The sequence below is a fragment of the Hemitrygon akajei genome, chromosome 6 (genome assembly GCF_048418815.1).
Source record: "Hemitrygon akajei chromosome 6, sHemAka1.3, whole genome shotgun sequence".
Taxonomy (NCBI): Eukaryota; Metazoa; Chordata; class Chondrichthyes; order Myliobatiformes; family Dasyatidae; genus Hemitrygon; species Hemitrygon akajei.
This window is the reverse complement of record NC_133129.1, coordinates 22,205,701-22,221,399: the sequence shown is the minus strand read 5'-3', so window position 1 is coordinate 22,221,399 and position 15,699 is coordinate 22,205,701. Positions and strand designations below refer to the sequence as shown.

General features: G+C 54.4%; 1 protein-coding gene across 1 annotated transcript in view; it reads right to left on the bottom strand.

Moving 5' to 3' along the window:
* The window catches only part of LOC140728907 (complement component C7-like), a 101,630-nt gene that overhangs the window by 11,544 nt on the left and 74,387 nt on the right, over positions 1 to 15,699 (bottom strand). Inside the window, 4 exon segments of the mRNA XM_073047995.1 lie at positions 1,006 to 1,141; positions 6,934 to 7,021; positions 10,005 to 10,179; positions 11,973 to 12,204. Of these exon segments, the coding sequence (XP_072904096.1) occupies positions 1,006 to 1,141; positions 6,934 to 7,021; positions 10,005 to 10,179; positions 11,973 to 12,204 (631 nt within the window).

Below are 15,699 nucleotides of genomic sequence, written 5' to 3'. Positions count from 1 at the left end.
AATCCAATTCCGTCCCTCACCCTACCCCACCTCAATCCAATTCCGTCCCTCACCCTGCAATAGGAGAAACCATCACAGCACAACGTATCTCCTGAGAGAAACCCAACAACACCTCCCCCACCTCAATCCAATTCCGTCCCTCACCCTGCAATAGGGGAGACCATCACAGCACAATGTATCTCCCGAGAGAAACCCAGCAACACCTTCCACACCTCAATCCAATTCCGTCCCTCACCCTACCTCACCCCAATTCCGTCCCTCACCCTGCAATAGGAGAAACCATCACAGCACAACGTATCTCCCGAGAGAAACCCAGCAATACCTCCCCCACCTCAATCCAATTCCGTCCCTTGCCCTACCCCACCCCAATTCCATCCCTCACCCTGCAATAGGGGAGACCATCTCAGCACAGGATACCCCAGGAGACACCTCCCCCCACCCCACCACATTTCCGTCTTTCCCCCACCAATATCTCCCCCCACCCCGCCCTGCCTGATTTCGTTCCTCACCCTGCAATAGGGGAGATCATGTTAGCACCACACATCTCCCGGGAGAAACCCTTAAATCCATGGAGTTCATACCAGGCCACTCTGCATCCCCACCATATACTTGCCCTGATTCCACCAATCACCCTCAGGGCAACGTATCACCTGGAAGAGGCCTTTCAGCCTGTTGAGTCCATACTAGCACTCTCCATATACCAACAACTCCTCCATCCGATTCCGTTTCTCACCCACACGCTAGGGCCAGTTTACACTGACCTGCATTGGGATTGGGGGTGGGAACCGGAGAGCCCATTCCATTATTCTCCCACGGATGCGTGAGTTTCCTCCATCTGCTCCGGTTTCCTTCCCAGTCCAAAGATGGATGGGTTAGGTTAATTGGGCATTGTAAATTGTCCCATGGTTAGACTAGGGTTAATCGGTGGGCCGATTTCTGAATAAACAAGAATCAAACTGACCTCCAAAGGAAGTAAATAAGCGGTGGTCCGCGCAGCACACTCACGCAAACAGCGAAGTTCATTGCGTTCCCACTGTAGGTCTTCCCCACACCTCAACGCTCCGTCGCCTCCTGACAGGTAGTAGCCAGCGTGGCACGCGTACATAGCGTGAGTTCCCATGGTATAAACACTCTGAGCTTCCTACAGTAAAGATAACACAGTCCCAGTGTCAAAACTCCACCCCACACCCTCCCTCCCTCCCACAAACCTCTCTCAGAGCCTGTGCTCTCAGGAAATGTTTGGGAAGAGTAGGTGATGGGGGATAGTGTAGTTGGGTTGAGGGAGGGGATTGAGTGGGTGGGGAGAGTGTTTGTCGGCTGTGGGAGGGGATTCATTGGGTGAGGAGAGCGTCTGTGATGGGGGAGAGTTTCCACGGGTTTGGAAGGAGAGAGAGTTGGTGACAGGGAAGAGTGTGGGCTGTAGAAAGGGAGAGTGTATCAGTGGGTTGTGGAAGGGGAGAGAGTCGGTGATGGGTTACGGTCTGTGGGCTGTGGAAGGGGAGAGAGTCGGTGATGGGGTACGGTGTGTGGGCTGTGGAAGGGGAGAGAGTCGGTGATGGGGTACGGAGTGTGGGCTGTGGAAGGGGAGAGAGTCGGTGATGGGGTACAGTGTGTGAGCTGTGGAACGGGAGAGAGTCGGTGATGGGGTACGGAGTGTGGGCTGTGGAAGGGGAGAGAGTCGGTGATGGGGTACGGTGTGTGGGCTGTGGAAGGGGAGAGAGTCGGTGATGGGGTACGGTGTGTGGGCTGTGGAAGGGGAGAGAGTCGGTGATGGGGTACGGTGTGTGGGCTGTGGAAGGGGAGAGAGTCGGTGATGGTGTACGGTGTGTGGGCTGTGGAAGGGGAGAGAGTCGGTGATGGGGTACGGTGTGTGGGCTGTGGAAGGGGAGAGAGTCGGTGATGGGGTATGGTGTGTGGGCTGTGGAAGGGGAGAGAGTCGGTGATGGGGTACGGTGTGTGGGCTGTGGAAGGGGAGAGAGTCGGTGATGGGGTACGGTGTGTGGGCTGTGGAAGGGGAGAGAGTCGGTGATGGGGTACGGTGTGTGGTCTGTGGAAGGGGAGAGAGTCGGTGATGGGGTACAGTGTGGGCTGTGGAAGGGGAGAGAGTCGGTGATGGGGTACAGTGTGTGGGCTGTGGAAGGGGAGAGAGTCGGTGATGGGGTAAAGTGTGTGGGCTGTGGAAGGGGAGAGAGTCGGTGATGGGGTACGGTGTGTGGTCTGTGGAAGGGGAGAGAGTCGGTGATGGGGTAAAGTGTGTGGGCTGTGGAAGGGGAGAGAGTCGGTGATGGGGTACGGTGTGTGGGCAGTGGAAGGGGAGAGAGTCGGTGATGGGGTACGGTGTGTGGGCTGTGGAAGGGGAGAGAGTCGGTGATGGGGTACGGTGTGTGGGCTGTGGAAGGGGAGAGAGTCGGTGATGGGGTACGGTGTGTGGGCAGTGGAAGGGGAGAGAGTCGGTGATGGGGTACGGTGTGTGGGCTGTGGAAGGGGAGAGAGTCGGTGATGGGGTACGGTGTGTGGGCTGTGGAAGGGGAGAGAGTCGGTGATGGGGTACGGTGTGTGGGCTGTGGAAGGGGAGAGGGTCGGTGATGGGGTAAAGTGTGTGGGCTGTGGAAGGGGAGAGAGTCGGTGATGGGGTACGGAGTGTGGGCTGTGGAAGGGGAGAGAGTCGGTGATGGGGTACAGTGTGTGGGCTGTGGAAGGGGAGAGGGTCGGTGATGGGGTAAAGTGTGTGGGCTGTGGAAGGGGAGAGAGTCGGTGATGGGGTACGGAGTGTGGGCTGTGGAAGGGGAGAGAGTCGGTGATGGGGTAAAGTGTGTGGGCTGTGGAAGGGGAGAGAGTCAGTGATGGGGTACAGTGTGTGGGTTGTGGAAGGGGAGAGAGTCGGTGATGGGGTACAGTGTGTGGGTTGTGGAAGGGGAGAGAGTCGGTGATGGGGTACGGTGTGTGGGCTGTGGAAGGGGAGAGAGTCGGTGATGGGGTACGGTGTGTGGGCTGTGGAAGGGGAGAGAGTCGGTGATGGGGTACGGTGTGTGGGCTGTGGAAGGGGAGAGAGTCGGTGATGGGGTACGGTGTGTGGGCTGTGGAAGGGGAGAGAGTCGGTGATGGGGTATGGTGTGGGCTGTGGAAGGGGAGAGAGTCGGTGATGGGGTACGGTGTGTGCGCTGTGGAAGGGGAGAGAGTCGGTGATGGGGTACGGAGTGTGGGCTGTGGAAGGGGAGAGAGTCGGTGATGGGGTACAGTGTGTGAGCTGTGGAACGGGAGAGAGTCGGTGATGGGGTACGGTGTGTGGGCTGTGGAAGGGGAGAGAGTCGGTGATGGGGTACGGTGTGTGGGCTGTGGAAGGGGAGAGAGTCGGTGATGGGGTACGGTGTGTGGGCTGTGGAAGGGGAGAGAGTCGGTGATGGGGTACGGTGTGTGGGCTGTGGAAGGGGAGAGAGTCGGTGATGGTGTACGGTGTGTGGGCTGTGGAAGGGGAGAGAGTCGGTGATGGGGTACGGTGTGTGCGCTGTGGAAGGGGAGAGAGTCGGTGATGGGGTACGGAGTGTGGGCTGTGGAAGGGGAGAGAGTCGGTGATGGGGTACGGAGTGTGGGCTGTGGAAGGGGAGAGAGTCGGTGATGGGGTACGGTGTGTGGTCTGTGGAAGGGGAGAGAGTCGGTGATGGGGTACAGTGTGGGCTGTGGAAGGGGAGAGAGTCGGTGATGGGGTACAGTGTGTGGGCTGTGGAAGGGGAGAGAGTCGGTGATGGGGTAAAGTGTGTGGGCTGTGGAAGGGGAGAGAGTCGGTGATGGGGTACGGTGTGTGGTCTGTGGAAGGGGAGAGAGTCGGTGATGGGGTAAAGTGTGTGGGCTGTGGAAGGGGAGAGAGTCGGTGATGGGGTACGGTGTGTGGGCAGTGGAAGGGGAGAGAGTCGGTGATGGGGTACGGTGTGTGGGCTGTGGAAGGGGAGAGAGTCGGTGATGGGGTACGGTGTGTGGGCTGTGGAAGGGGAGAGAGTCGGTGATGGGGTACGGTGTGTGGGCTGTGGAAGGGGAGAGAGTCGGTGATGGGGTACGGTGTGTGGGCTGTGGAAGGGGAGAGAGTCGGTGATGGGGTACGGTGTGTGGGCTGTGGAAGGGGAGAGAGTCGGTGATGGGGTACGGTGTGTGGGCTGTGGAAGGGGAGAGGGTCGGTGATGGGGTAAAGTGTGTGGGCTGTGGAAGGGGAGAGAGTCGGTGATGGGGTACGGAGTGTGGGCTGTGGAAGGGGAGAGAGTCGGTGATGGGGTACAGTGTGTGGGCTGTGGAAGGGGAGAGGGTCGGTGATGGGGTAAAGTGTGTGGGCTGTGGAAGGGGAGAGAGTCGGTGATGGGGTACGGAGTGTGGGCTGTGGAAGGGGAGAGAGTCGGTGATGGGGTACAGTGTGGGCTGTGGAAGGGGAGAGAGTCGGTGATGGGGTACAGTGTGTGGGTTGTGGAAGGGGAGAGAGTCGGTGATGGGGTACAGTGTGTGGGTTGTGGAAGGGGAGAGAGTCGGTGATGGGGTACAGTGTGTGGGCTGTGGAAGGGGAGAGAGTCGGTGATGGGGTACGGTGTGTGGGCTGTGGAAGGGGAGAGAGTCGGTGATGGGGTAAAGTGTGTGGGCTGTGGAAGGGGAGAGAGTCGGTGATGGGGTACAGTGTGTGGGTTGTGGAAGGGGAGAGAGTCGGTGATGGGGTACAGTGTGTGGGTTGTGGAAGGGGAGAGAGTCGGTGATGGGGTACGGTGTGTGGGCTGTGGAAGGGGAGAGAGTCGGTGATGGGGTACGGTGTGTGGGCTGTGGAAGGGGAGAGAGTCGGTGATGGGGTACGGTGTGTGGGCTGTGGAAGGGGAGAGAGTCGGTGATGGGGTACAGTGTGTGGGCTGTGGAAGGGGAGAGAGTCGGTGATGGGGTATGGTGTGGGCTGTGGAAGGGGAGAGAGTCGGTGATGGGGTACGGTGTGTGCGCTGTGGAAGGGGAGAGAGTCGGTGATGGGGTACGGAGTGTGGGCTGTGGAAGGGGAGAGAGTCGGTGATGGGGTACAGTGTGTGAGCTGTGGAACGGGAGAGAGTCGGTGATGGGGTACGGTGTGTGGGCTGTGGAAGGGGAGAGAGTCGGTGATGGGGTACGGTGTGTGGGCTGTGGAAGGGGAGAGAGTCGGTGATGGGGTACGGTGTGTGGGCTGTGGAAGGGGAGAGAGTCGGTGATGGGGTACGGAGTGTGGGCTGTGGAAGGGGAGAGAGTCGGTGATGGGGTACGGTGTGTGGGCTGTGGAAGGGGAGAGAGTCGGTGATGGGGTACGGAGTGTGGGCTGTGGAAGGGGAGAGAGTCGGTGATGGGGTACGGTGTGTGGGCTGTGGAAGGGGAGAGAGTCGGTGATGGGGTACAGTGTGTGGGCTGTGGAAGGGGAGAGAGTCGGTGATGGGGGTACAGTGTGTGGGCTGTGGAAGGGGAGAGGGTCGGTGATGGGGTAAAGTGTGTGGGCTGTGGAAGGGGAGAGAGTCGGTGATGGGGTACGGAGTGTGGGCTGTGGAAGGGGAGAGAGTCGGTGATGGGGTACGGAGTGTGGGCTGTGGAAGGGGAGAGAGTCGGTGATGGGGTACGGTGTGTGGGCTGTGGAAGGGGAGAGAGTCGGTGATGGGGTACGGTGTGTGGGCTGTGGAAGGGGAGAGAGTCGGTGATGGGGTACGGTGTGTGGGCTGTGGAAGGGGAGAGTGTCGGTGATGGGGTACAGTGTGGGCTGTGGAAGGGGAGAGAGTCGGTGATGGGGTACGGTGTGTGGGCTGTGGAAGGGGAGAGTGTCGGTGATGGGGTACAGTGTGGGCTGTGGAAGGGGAGAGAGTCGGTGATGGGGTACAGTGTGGGCTGTGGAAGGGGAGAGAGTCGGTGATGGGGTACGGTGTGTGGGCTGTGGAAGGGGAGAGTGTCGGTGATGGGGTACAGTGTGGGCTGTGGAAGGGGAGAGAGTCGGTGATGGGGTACGGAGTGTGGGCTGTGGAAGGGGAGAGAGTCGGTGATGGGGTACGGTGTGTGGGCTGTGGAAGGGGAGAGAGTCGGTGATGGGGTACGGTGTGTGGGCTGTGGAAGGGGAGAGAGTCGGTGATGGGGTACGGTGTGTGGGCTGTGGAAGGGGAGAGTGTCGGTGATGGGGTACAGTGTGGGCTGTGGAAGGGGAGAGAGTCGGTGATGGGGTACGGTGTGTGGGCTGTGGAAGGGGAGAGTGTCGGTGATGGGGTACAGTGTGGGCTGTGGAAGGGGAGAGAGTCGGTGATGGGGTACAGTGTGGGCTGTGGAAGGGGAGAGAGTCGGTGATGGGGTACGGTGTGTGGGCTGTGGAAGGGGAGAGTGTCGGTGATGGGGTACAGTGTGGGCTGTGGAAGGGGAGAGAGTCGGTGATGGGGTACGGAGTGTGGGCTGTGGAAGGGGAGAGAGTCGGTGATGGGGTACGGTGTGTGGGCTGTGGAAGGGGAGAGAGTCGGTGATGGGGTACGGAGTGTGGGCTGTGGAAGGGGAGAGAGTCGGTGATGGGGTACGGTGTGTGGGCTGTGGAAGGGGAGAGAGTCGGTGATGGGGTACGGAGTGTGGGCTGTGGAAGGGGAGAGAGTCGGTGATGGGGTACGGTGTGTGGGCTGTGGAAGGGGAGAGAGTCGGTGATGGGGTACGGTGTGTGGGCTGTGGAAGGGGAGAGAGTCGGTGATGGGGTACGGTGTGTGGGCTGTGGAAAGGGAGAGAGTCGGTGATGGGGTACGGTGTGTGGGCTGTGGAAGGGGAGAGAGTCGGTGATGGGGTACAGTGTGTGGGCTGTGGAAGGGGAGAGAGTCGGTGATGGGGTACGGTGTGTGGGCTGTGGAAGGGGAGAGAGTCAGTGATGGGGTACAATGTCTGTGGGCCCTCGAAGGACTTTCGGTTGGTAGTCGACAGTGTAATTTGAATAGGTACCTGAACGAACCCATTCTCCAGATGGGGAGGTGCAGTACAACCTCTTATTGGCCCATCCTGCTCTTCGAAACAGTGTGGCTCCACCGTGCTGTGGGAAGTATGTCAGGTCAGGAATCTGCCCTCGAATGCCGCGCGATTTGAAAAGGTTATTAAGGTGGTGTATTGGTCAGGGGATTGAGGTGAGTGTGAGATAATGTTGCAGTTCTATAAAACCCTGGTTAGACGACACTTAGAATATTGTGTTAGGTTTTGGTCGCCTCATGGAAGGATGTGGAAGCTTCAGAGGGAGTGCACAGGAGACTTACCAGGATTCTGTCTGGATAGTTTGCATCTGTATTCACTTTGGAGAGGGACACTGAGTGTACAGAAGTGCGGCAAAGCAGTAGTGAGGTCATGAACCCTCCATTACAGAGGAGGAGGTGTTTGCTGCCTTGAGGTATATCAGTGTGGAGAGATCCTCAGTGTTCTCACTCGGACCCTGTGAGAGGCAAGTGCAGAAATTACAGGGACCCTAGCAGAAATATTTCGATTATCCTTTGCGATAAGTAAGGTACCAGAGGATTGGGGATAGCCAACGTTGTTCCACTGTTTAAGAAAGGCTCTAAACATAAACCAGGAAATTATAAACCGCTGAGCCTGACATCAGTAGTGGCAAAGTTATTAGAAGGTTTTCTAAGGGATCGTATCTCTCGACATGATCAACATGATTTCGTATGTGGGAGTTCATCCAAGATGGCGGCGCGACGCAGCTTGCAGCGGCCACTCTGGAGCTGATTATCCGTTATTTGTGAAGTGGGGTGCCATGCGCAATCATAATTGATTGAAAACGGACGTGGGAGCACAGAGAAACATCGGGAAATTCCAGGAAGACCTTCTTCGTTGCTGCTGCTGCTGTGAGGTCCGGGACTCTGCTGGGAAGAACAGGCCCCCAGTCCTTGGGGTCACGTTGCCGATGGCCGTTGGCGGGGCCGTCTTAATACGCTCAGCAGAGGATGGTGCTCGGAGAAGCTGTGCCAGAGGGGATGGTCATCGGCTCGGAGGTTCGACAGACTCGGAGTCCTTTCGACAGACTCAGGTCGCTTTCGTTGTGTGCTGCGTCTGCGAGGCTGAGTCGGGCTGTGCCATGGAAGTCCATAGCGGAGGTATTCCCTTCTGCCGCCGGTGTGGGATGGCGAGTCTGTCGGGACCCTGGGGACTTGTGGAAACTGTGTGGTGATTTCTTTTGAACTTCCAGTCTTTTAACATGTTTGGACTATTTTTACTGTGCCCATGGTCTGTTTTTTTTATCAATTATGCTATTGTTTGCACTGTTGTAACCATATGTTGTAACTATGTGCTTTTGTGCAGGTCTTGTAGCTTTAGTTTTTGGTCTTGTTTTTGTCTGGTGGATTTGGAGCTCCTTTCCAGGGAACGCGCTAGACGGTAGTGCGATATTAATACGCAGCAGCCTCTCTGGACTCTGGATTGGGGATTGCCAAACGTTACGTGGATTTTCTGGTGTAGTCTGTTTTGTCATATGCTTTTGTGATATCATTCTGGGGGGACGTTGTCTCATTTTTAAACTGCATTGCATTTATGGTTTCTAAATGACAATAAACTGAATCTGAATCTGAATGTGTAAACAATCTCAGAGTTTTTCAAGGAAGTTACCAGGAAAGTGGATGAATGCAAGGCAGTGGATGTTGTCTATATGGACTCTAAAGCCAGGAATTTGACAATGTCTTGTGTGGGAGGTTGGTCAGGAGGGTTCAGTCGCTTGGCATTCAAGATGAGGTAGTTAACTGGATTCGACGTTGGCTTTGTGGGAGAAGCCAGAGAGTGGTAGGAGATGGTTGCCTCTCTGACCGGTGTCCTGTGACTAGTGGTGTGCCACAGGGATTGGTGCTGGGTACGTTGTTGTTGGTCATCTATATCAATGATCTGCATAATAATGTCTTTAACTAGATCAGCAGATTTGCAGATGACACCATGATTGGGGGTGGTGTGGACAGCGAGGAAGGCAATCTTGGCTTGCGGCAGCATTTGGACCAGCTGGGAAAATGGCAGATGGAATTTAATGGAGTCAAGTGTGAGGTCAATGGTCTAGGTGCAAGTCGATGGGAGTAGACAGTTTAAGTGGTTTGGCATAGACGAAGGGCCTACTTCTGCACTGTGACTCCATTAGAAAGCATGTCCTAAGAGGGTAGGTTGAGTGAGCTAGGGGTTTCTCTTCGGAGTGGAGGAGGATGAGGGGTGTACAGGATGATAAGAGGCACTGATAGAGTGGACAGCTGGAAACTTTTTCCCAGGGTGAAAATGACTGATAATGAGGGGGCATAATTTTGAGCTGTTTGGTGGAAAAAATAGAGATGTCAGAAGTAAATTCTTTAAACAGACAATGGTGGGTGCGTGGAACACGTTACCACAGCTGGAGGTGGAGGCAGGTATATCAGGGGACGTTTAAGAAACTCTTTGATAGACACGTGGATGATAGAAAATTGAGGTCTCTGAAGGAAGATTGAATTGAGTTAATGGCCCATTCTGTGCTGGACTGTTCGATCTTCTATATGTTCCTGTACACCAACACTCCCCTCCCTCCCATGGAGCGGAGTGTGGGAACAGATCAGAGGCACGTAGATAGAACCACGTTCACAGGGTCATAATCAGGGTGACAGGATGAGGAGCTCACCCTGGTGCCATGGGGAGGAGGGAGTGTCTTCCCTCAGAGGGTCATGTCCCAGAGGCTGTGAGATTTCCTTGCTGAGTGAGAGGGGATAGGAATGTGAGTGGAGGGGGGGGGGGAAAGAGGGCAGCAGGGAGTAAGGGGAAGGGGAGGGAGGCAGAGAAGGGGTGGGGAGGGGGAGAGGAGCATGAGACAGGAAAGTAAGGGGCAATGGAGGGTGGAGGAAGAGAGGAAAGTGGAAAAGGAGGTGGAAAGAGGAGGGGAGAAAGGAGTGAGTGGGGAAGGAGGGGGGAGCATGGGGGAGGAGCAGAGGAGAGTGAGGGAAAGAAGGAGGGGAGTTGGGGAGGAAGGGAGAGGGGCAGTGGGGGAAGGGGAGGAGTGTGGGGTGGGTGCGTGGGAGATGTCTCACCGTAGATACTCCAGTTCGGAGTCTGGACAGGCCTCAGACTGCTGGTGCTGGCTCGTGCATGCTCTCCCACCGGGGCCTGGCGCCGGGTTGTTACAGTTACGGGATCGGTGTCTCTGTCCTCCCTGACACTCACTCCATCCACTCCAACAGCTCCAGCCTCCATCTACTCCAGTCCCTGCAACAGGAGATTATCAGTCAGGTCAGGGGTCACGGGCAGGGGCAGGGGGGGATTGGTGCTGTGGGTAGGGGGGGGAAGGTCAAGGCTCAGGAGGTGGCCAGGGTTGAAAATGAGGTAGAGAATTGGGTGGTGAAGGAAAGGTCATGGTTGAGCGATTTGGGTCAGGGATGTTGGGGGAAGGGTTCAATATGAGGGAACAGAGGTCAGAGTGAAGGGTTAGGGGTCAGGTAGGGTTGGTGTGAGGGTGTGAGAGGTCAGGGTGAAGGGTCATTTGGGCTCAGGAAGAGGGGTGGTGGTGAGGGTCCGAGGCTGGAGTGTGAGGGGTCAGGGTTCTGGGCTTACAGTGAGGGGTCACACCCTCCGGCACAGAGTCCGGCCCTGTAGCTCAGAAGGGTAGGGAAAGGAAGAGGAAGGCAGTAGTAATAGGGGACTCGATAGTTAGGGGGTCAGATAGGCGATTCTGTGGACGCGATCAGGAGACCCGGATGGTAGCTTGCCTCCCTGGTGCCAGGGTCCGGGATGTTAAAAGTGTGAGAGAGCCATGGTTTTCAAGGGATATTGGAAACTTGGTTCGGAAAAAGAGAGAGATCTATAATAAATATAGGCAGCATGGAGTAAATGGAGCGTAGAAGGTTGAGGGGAGACTTGACAGAGGTATTTAAAATTATGAGGGGGATAGATAGAGTTGACGTGGATAGGCTTTTTCCATTGAGAGTAGGGGAGATTCAAACAAGAGGACATGAGTTGAGAGTTAAGGGGCAAAAGTTTAGGGGTAACATGAGGGGGAACTTCTTTACTCAGAGAGTGGTAGCTGTGTGGAACGAGCTTCCAGTAGAAGTGGTAAAGGCAGGTTCGATATTGTCATTTAAAAAAAAATTGATTAGGTATATGGACAGGAAAGGAATGGAGGGTTATGGGCTGAGTGCAGGTAGGTGGGACTAGGTGAGAGTAAGCGTTTGGCACGGACTAGAAGGGCCTGAGATGGCCTGTTTCCGTGCTGTAATTGTTATATGGGTCAGGGCTGAGTGTGAGGGGTGATGGATCACGTTCCGAGGTAGGAGATGATGTACAGAGAGGAGGCAGAGTGGCTGGCAGAATGGGGCTCAACATGGACAAGGCTGTGGAATCTGGGAGGGTGCAGCCGGCCCATCCCTCACTGCTCACAAGCAGCTCCTTCATGGGCAGAGTTGGGAGCACCAGGTTTCTGGGAGTGTGAGCACACAGATGATCTTACCTGGTCCCTCGGTACCACCTCTTTGGTCAAGAAAGTACAGCATCATCTCCATTTCCTGAGGAGACTGAGGCGAGGAAGCCTCCACCCCCTCACCCACCCCATCTTAACCACGGCCTGAGCAGCTTCATCACTGTTTGACATGCAAGATGCAAATCCCAACAAACGATCACTGGGGTCTCCCTTCCACTCGTCCAAGATAGTTATCAGGAGGGCCCTTTGCATTGTCAGTGATCGGACCCCCCCCCCCCCCCACCATCAGGCAGGAGGTGCCATAGTACGAGGACATGGACTGTTGGGATGGGAAACAGCTCCTTCCCCCAGGCCGTGAGACACCACCCAGGTCTCATCGTGCATGAAGCAACAGTAGCGTTATACAGTTTACTTCTTATGTCATATTACACCTCACTAGTTGTTAAAATGTTTATGGTGATATTACTTCATGTGCTGTGTGTGTGAGTTATAGGTACTGTGTTGTGCACCTTGATCTGGAGGAACGCTCTTTCGTTTGGCGGTATACTCGTGTACGGTTGAATGACAATAAACTGAACTGGCTTACCGCTCTCCCGTTCCTGAGCCAGGACGCCCCTCTGACACAACGGTCCGAACGTGTAGGGTTTGCAGAAACACTGGCAGCTGGAGCCGATGACCTGGGCTTGGCCATTGTTGGCACAGGGCCTGCAACGGCACGGGTTAACCTCGGCTTCGTACTCAGCCAGCGCCCGGCGAAGGAAAAGTCTCTTCACCCCTGCACATGGTACCCCCTTCACCAGCTCATCCAATGGTGCCAGCTGTAGGAAAAGGGCAGGGGTCAGGGGTCAACAGAAGTGGTCCACCCTTATCCAACACCCGTGTGTGTGTGTGTGTGTGTGTGTGTGTGTGTGTATGTATGTGTTTATCTGTGTATGTGTGTTGTAAGTCAGCATCTGTGAAGGTGTGTATCTGTCAGTCGATGTGTGTGTCTGTATGTCTGAATGTGCGTGTGTATGCATCTGTCAGTCGTGTATGTGTCTGTATGTCTGAGTGTGTGTGTGTGTATCTGTTAGTCAGTGTGTATGTGTATCTATCTGTAAACCTGAGTGTGTGTGTATGTGTATCTGTCTGTATGCCTCAGTGTGTGTCTGTGTGTATCTGTCATTCGGGGGGGGGGGGGGGGGTGCTGGTGGTGGTGGTGGTGTGTGTGTGAGTGTTGTGTTTTTACAAACTCTCCACGCATCTCTGGACATTGTGGACACTGACCTGTTTGATGTGCACATTGTGGACACTGACCTGTTTGATGTGGACATTGTGGACACTTACCAGCTGTTTGATGTGGACATTGTGGACACTGACCAGCTGTTTGATGTGGACATTGTGGACACTGACCAGCTGTTTGACGTGGACGTTGTGGACACTGACCAGCTGTTTGACGTGGACGTTGTGGACACTGACCAGCTGTTTGATGTGGACATTGTGGACACTGACCAGCTGTTTGATGTAGACATTGTGGACACTGACCAGCTGTTTGATGTGGACGTTGTGGACACTGACCAGCTGTTTGATGTGGACATTGTGGACACTGACCTGTTTGATGTGGACATTGTGGACACTGACCAGCTGTTTGATGTGGACATTGCGGACACTGACCAGCTGTTTGATGTGGACATTGTGGACACTGACCAGCTGTTTGATGTGGACATTGTGGACACTGACCTGTTTGATGTGGACATTGTGGACACTGACCAGCTGTTTGATGTGGACATTGTGGACACTGACCAGCTGTGTGATGTGGACATTGTGGACACTGACCAGCTGTTTGATGTGGACATTGTGGACACTGACCAGCTGTTTGATGTGGACATTGTGGACACTGACCTGTTTGATGTGGACATTGTGGACACTGACCAGCTGTTTGATGTGGACGTTGTGGACACTGACCAGCTGTTTGATGTGGACATTGTGGACACTGACCAGCTGTTTGATGTAGACATTGTGGACACTGACCAGCTGTTTGATGTGGACGTTGTGGACACTGACCAGCTGTTTGATGTAGACATTGTGGACACTGACCAGCTGTTTGATGTGGACATTGTGGACACTGACCAGCTGTTTGATGTGGACATTGTGGACACTGACCTGTTTGATGTGGACGTTGTGGAAACTGACCAGCTGTTTGATGTGGACATTGTGGACACTGACCTGTTTGATGTGGACGTTGTGGACACTGACCAGCTGTTTGATGTGGACATTGTGGACACTGACCTGTTTGATGTGGACATTGTGGGCACTGACCAGCTGTTTGATGTGGACATTGTGGACACTGACCAGCTGTTTGATGTGGACATTGTGTACACTGACCTGTTTGATGTGGACGTTGTGGACACTGACCAGCTGTTTGATGTGGACATTGTGGACACTGACCTGTTTGATGTGCACATTGTGGACACTGACCAGCTGTGTGATGTGCACATTGTGGACACTGACCAGCTGTGTGATGTGGACATTGTGGACACTGACCAGCTGTTTGATGTGGACATTGTGGACACTGACCTGTTTGATGTGGACATTGTGGACACTGACCAGCTGTGTGATGTGGACATTGTGGACACTGACCAGCTGTTTGATGTGGACATTGTGGACACTGACCAGCTGTGTGACGTGGACATTGTGGACACTGACCTGTTTGATGTGGACATTGTGGACACTGACCTGTTTGATGTGGACATTGTGGACACTGACCAGCTGTGTGACGTGGACATTGTGGACAGTGACCTGTTTGATGTGGACATTGTGGACAGTGACCAGCTGTTTGATGTGGACATTGTGGACACTGACCAGCTGTTTGATGTGGACATTGTGGACACTGACCTGTTTGACGTGGACATTGTGGACACTGACCACCTGTTTGATGTGGACATTGTGGACACTGACCACCTGTGTGACGTGGACATTGTGGACACTGACCTGTTTGATGTGGACATTGTGGACAGTGACCAGCTGTTTGATGTGGACATTGTGGACACTGACCTGTTTGATGTGGACATTGTGGACACTGACCTGTTTGATGTGGACATTGTGGACACTGACCAGCTGTGTGACGTGGACATTGTGGACACTGACCTGTTTGATGTGGACATTGTGGACACTGACCTGTTTGATGTGGACGTTGTGGACACTGACCAGCTGTTTGATGTGGACGTTGTGGACACTGACCTGTTTGATGTAGACATTGTGGACACTGACCAGCTGTTTGATGTGGACATTGTGGACACTGACCTGTTTGATGTGGACATTGTGGACACTGACCTGTTTGATGTGGACATTGTGGACACTGACCAGCTGTGTGACGTGGACATTGTGGACACTGACCTGTTTGATGTGGACATTGTGGACACTGACCTGTTTGATGTGGACATTGTGGACACTGACCTGTTTGACGTGGACATTGTGGACACTGACCAGCTGTTTGATGTGGACATTGTGGACACTGACCTGTTTGATGTGGACATTGTGGACACTGACCAGCTGTTTGATGTGGACATTGTGGACACTGACCTGTTTGATGTAGACATTGTGGACACTGACCTGTTTGATGTGGACATTGTGGACACTGACCTGTTTGATGTGGACATTGTGGACACTGACCAGCTGTTTGATGTGGACGTTGTGGACACTGACCAGCTGTGTGACGTGGACATTGTGGACACTGACCAGCTGTTTGATGTGGACATTGTGGACACTGACCTGTTTGATGTGGACATTGTGGACACTGACCAGCTGTTTGATGTGGATGTTGTGGACACTGACCAGCTGTTTGATGTGGACGTTGTGGACACTGACCAGCTGTTTGATGTGGACATTGTGGACACTGACCAGCTGTTTGATGTGGACGTTGCGGACACTGACCTGTTTGATGTGGACATTGTGGACACTGACCTGTTTGATGTAGACATTGTGGACACTGACCAGCTGTTTGATGTGGACATTGTGGACACTGACCAGCTGTTTGATGTGGACATTGTGGACACTTACCAGCTGTTTGATGTGGACATTGTGGACACTGACCAGCTGTTTGATGTGGACATTGTGGACACTGACCTGTTTGATGTGGACATTGCGGACACTGACCAGCTGTTTGATGTGGACATTGTGGACACTGACCTGTTTGATGTGGACGTTGTGGACACTGACCAGCTGTTTGATGTGGACATTGTGGACACTGACCAGCTGTTTGACGTGGACGTTGTGGACACTGACCAGCTGTTTGATGTGGACATTGTGGACACTGACCAGCTGTTTGACGTGGA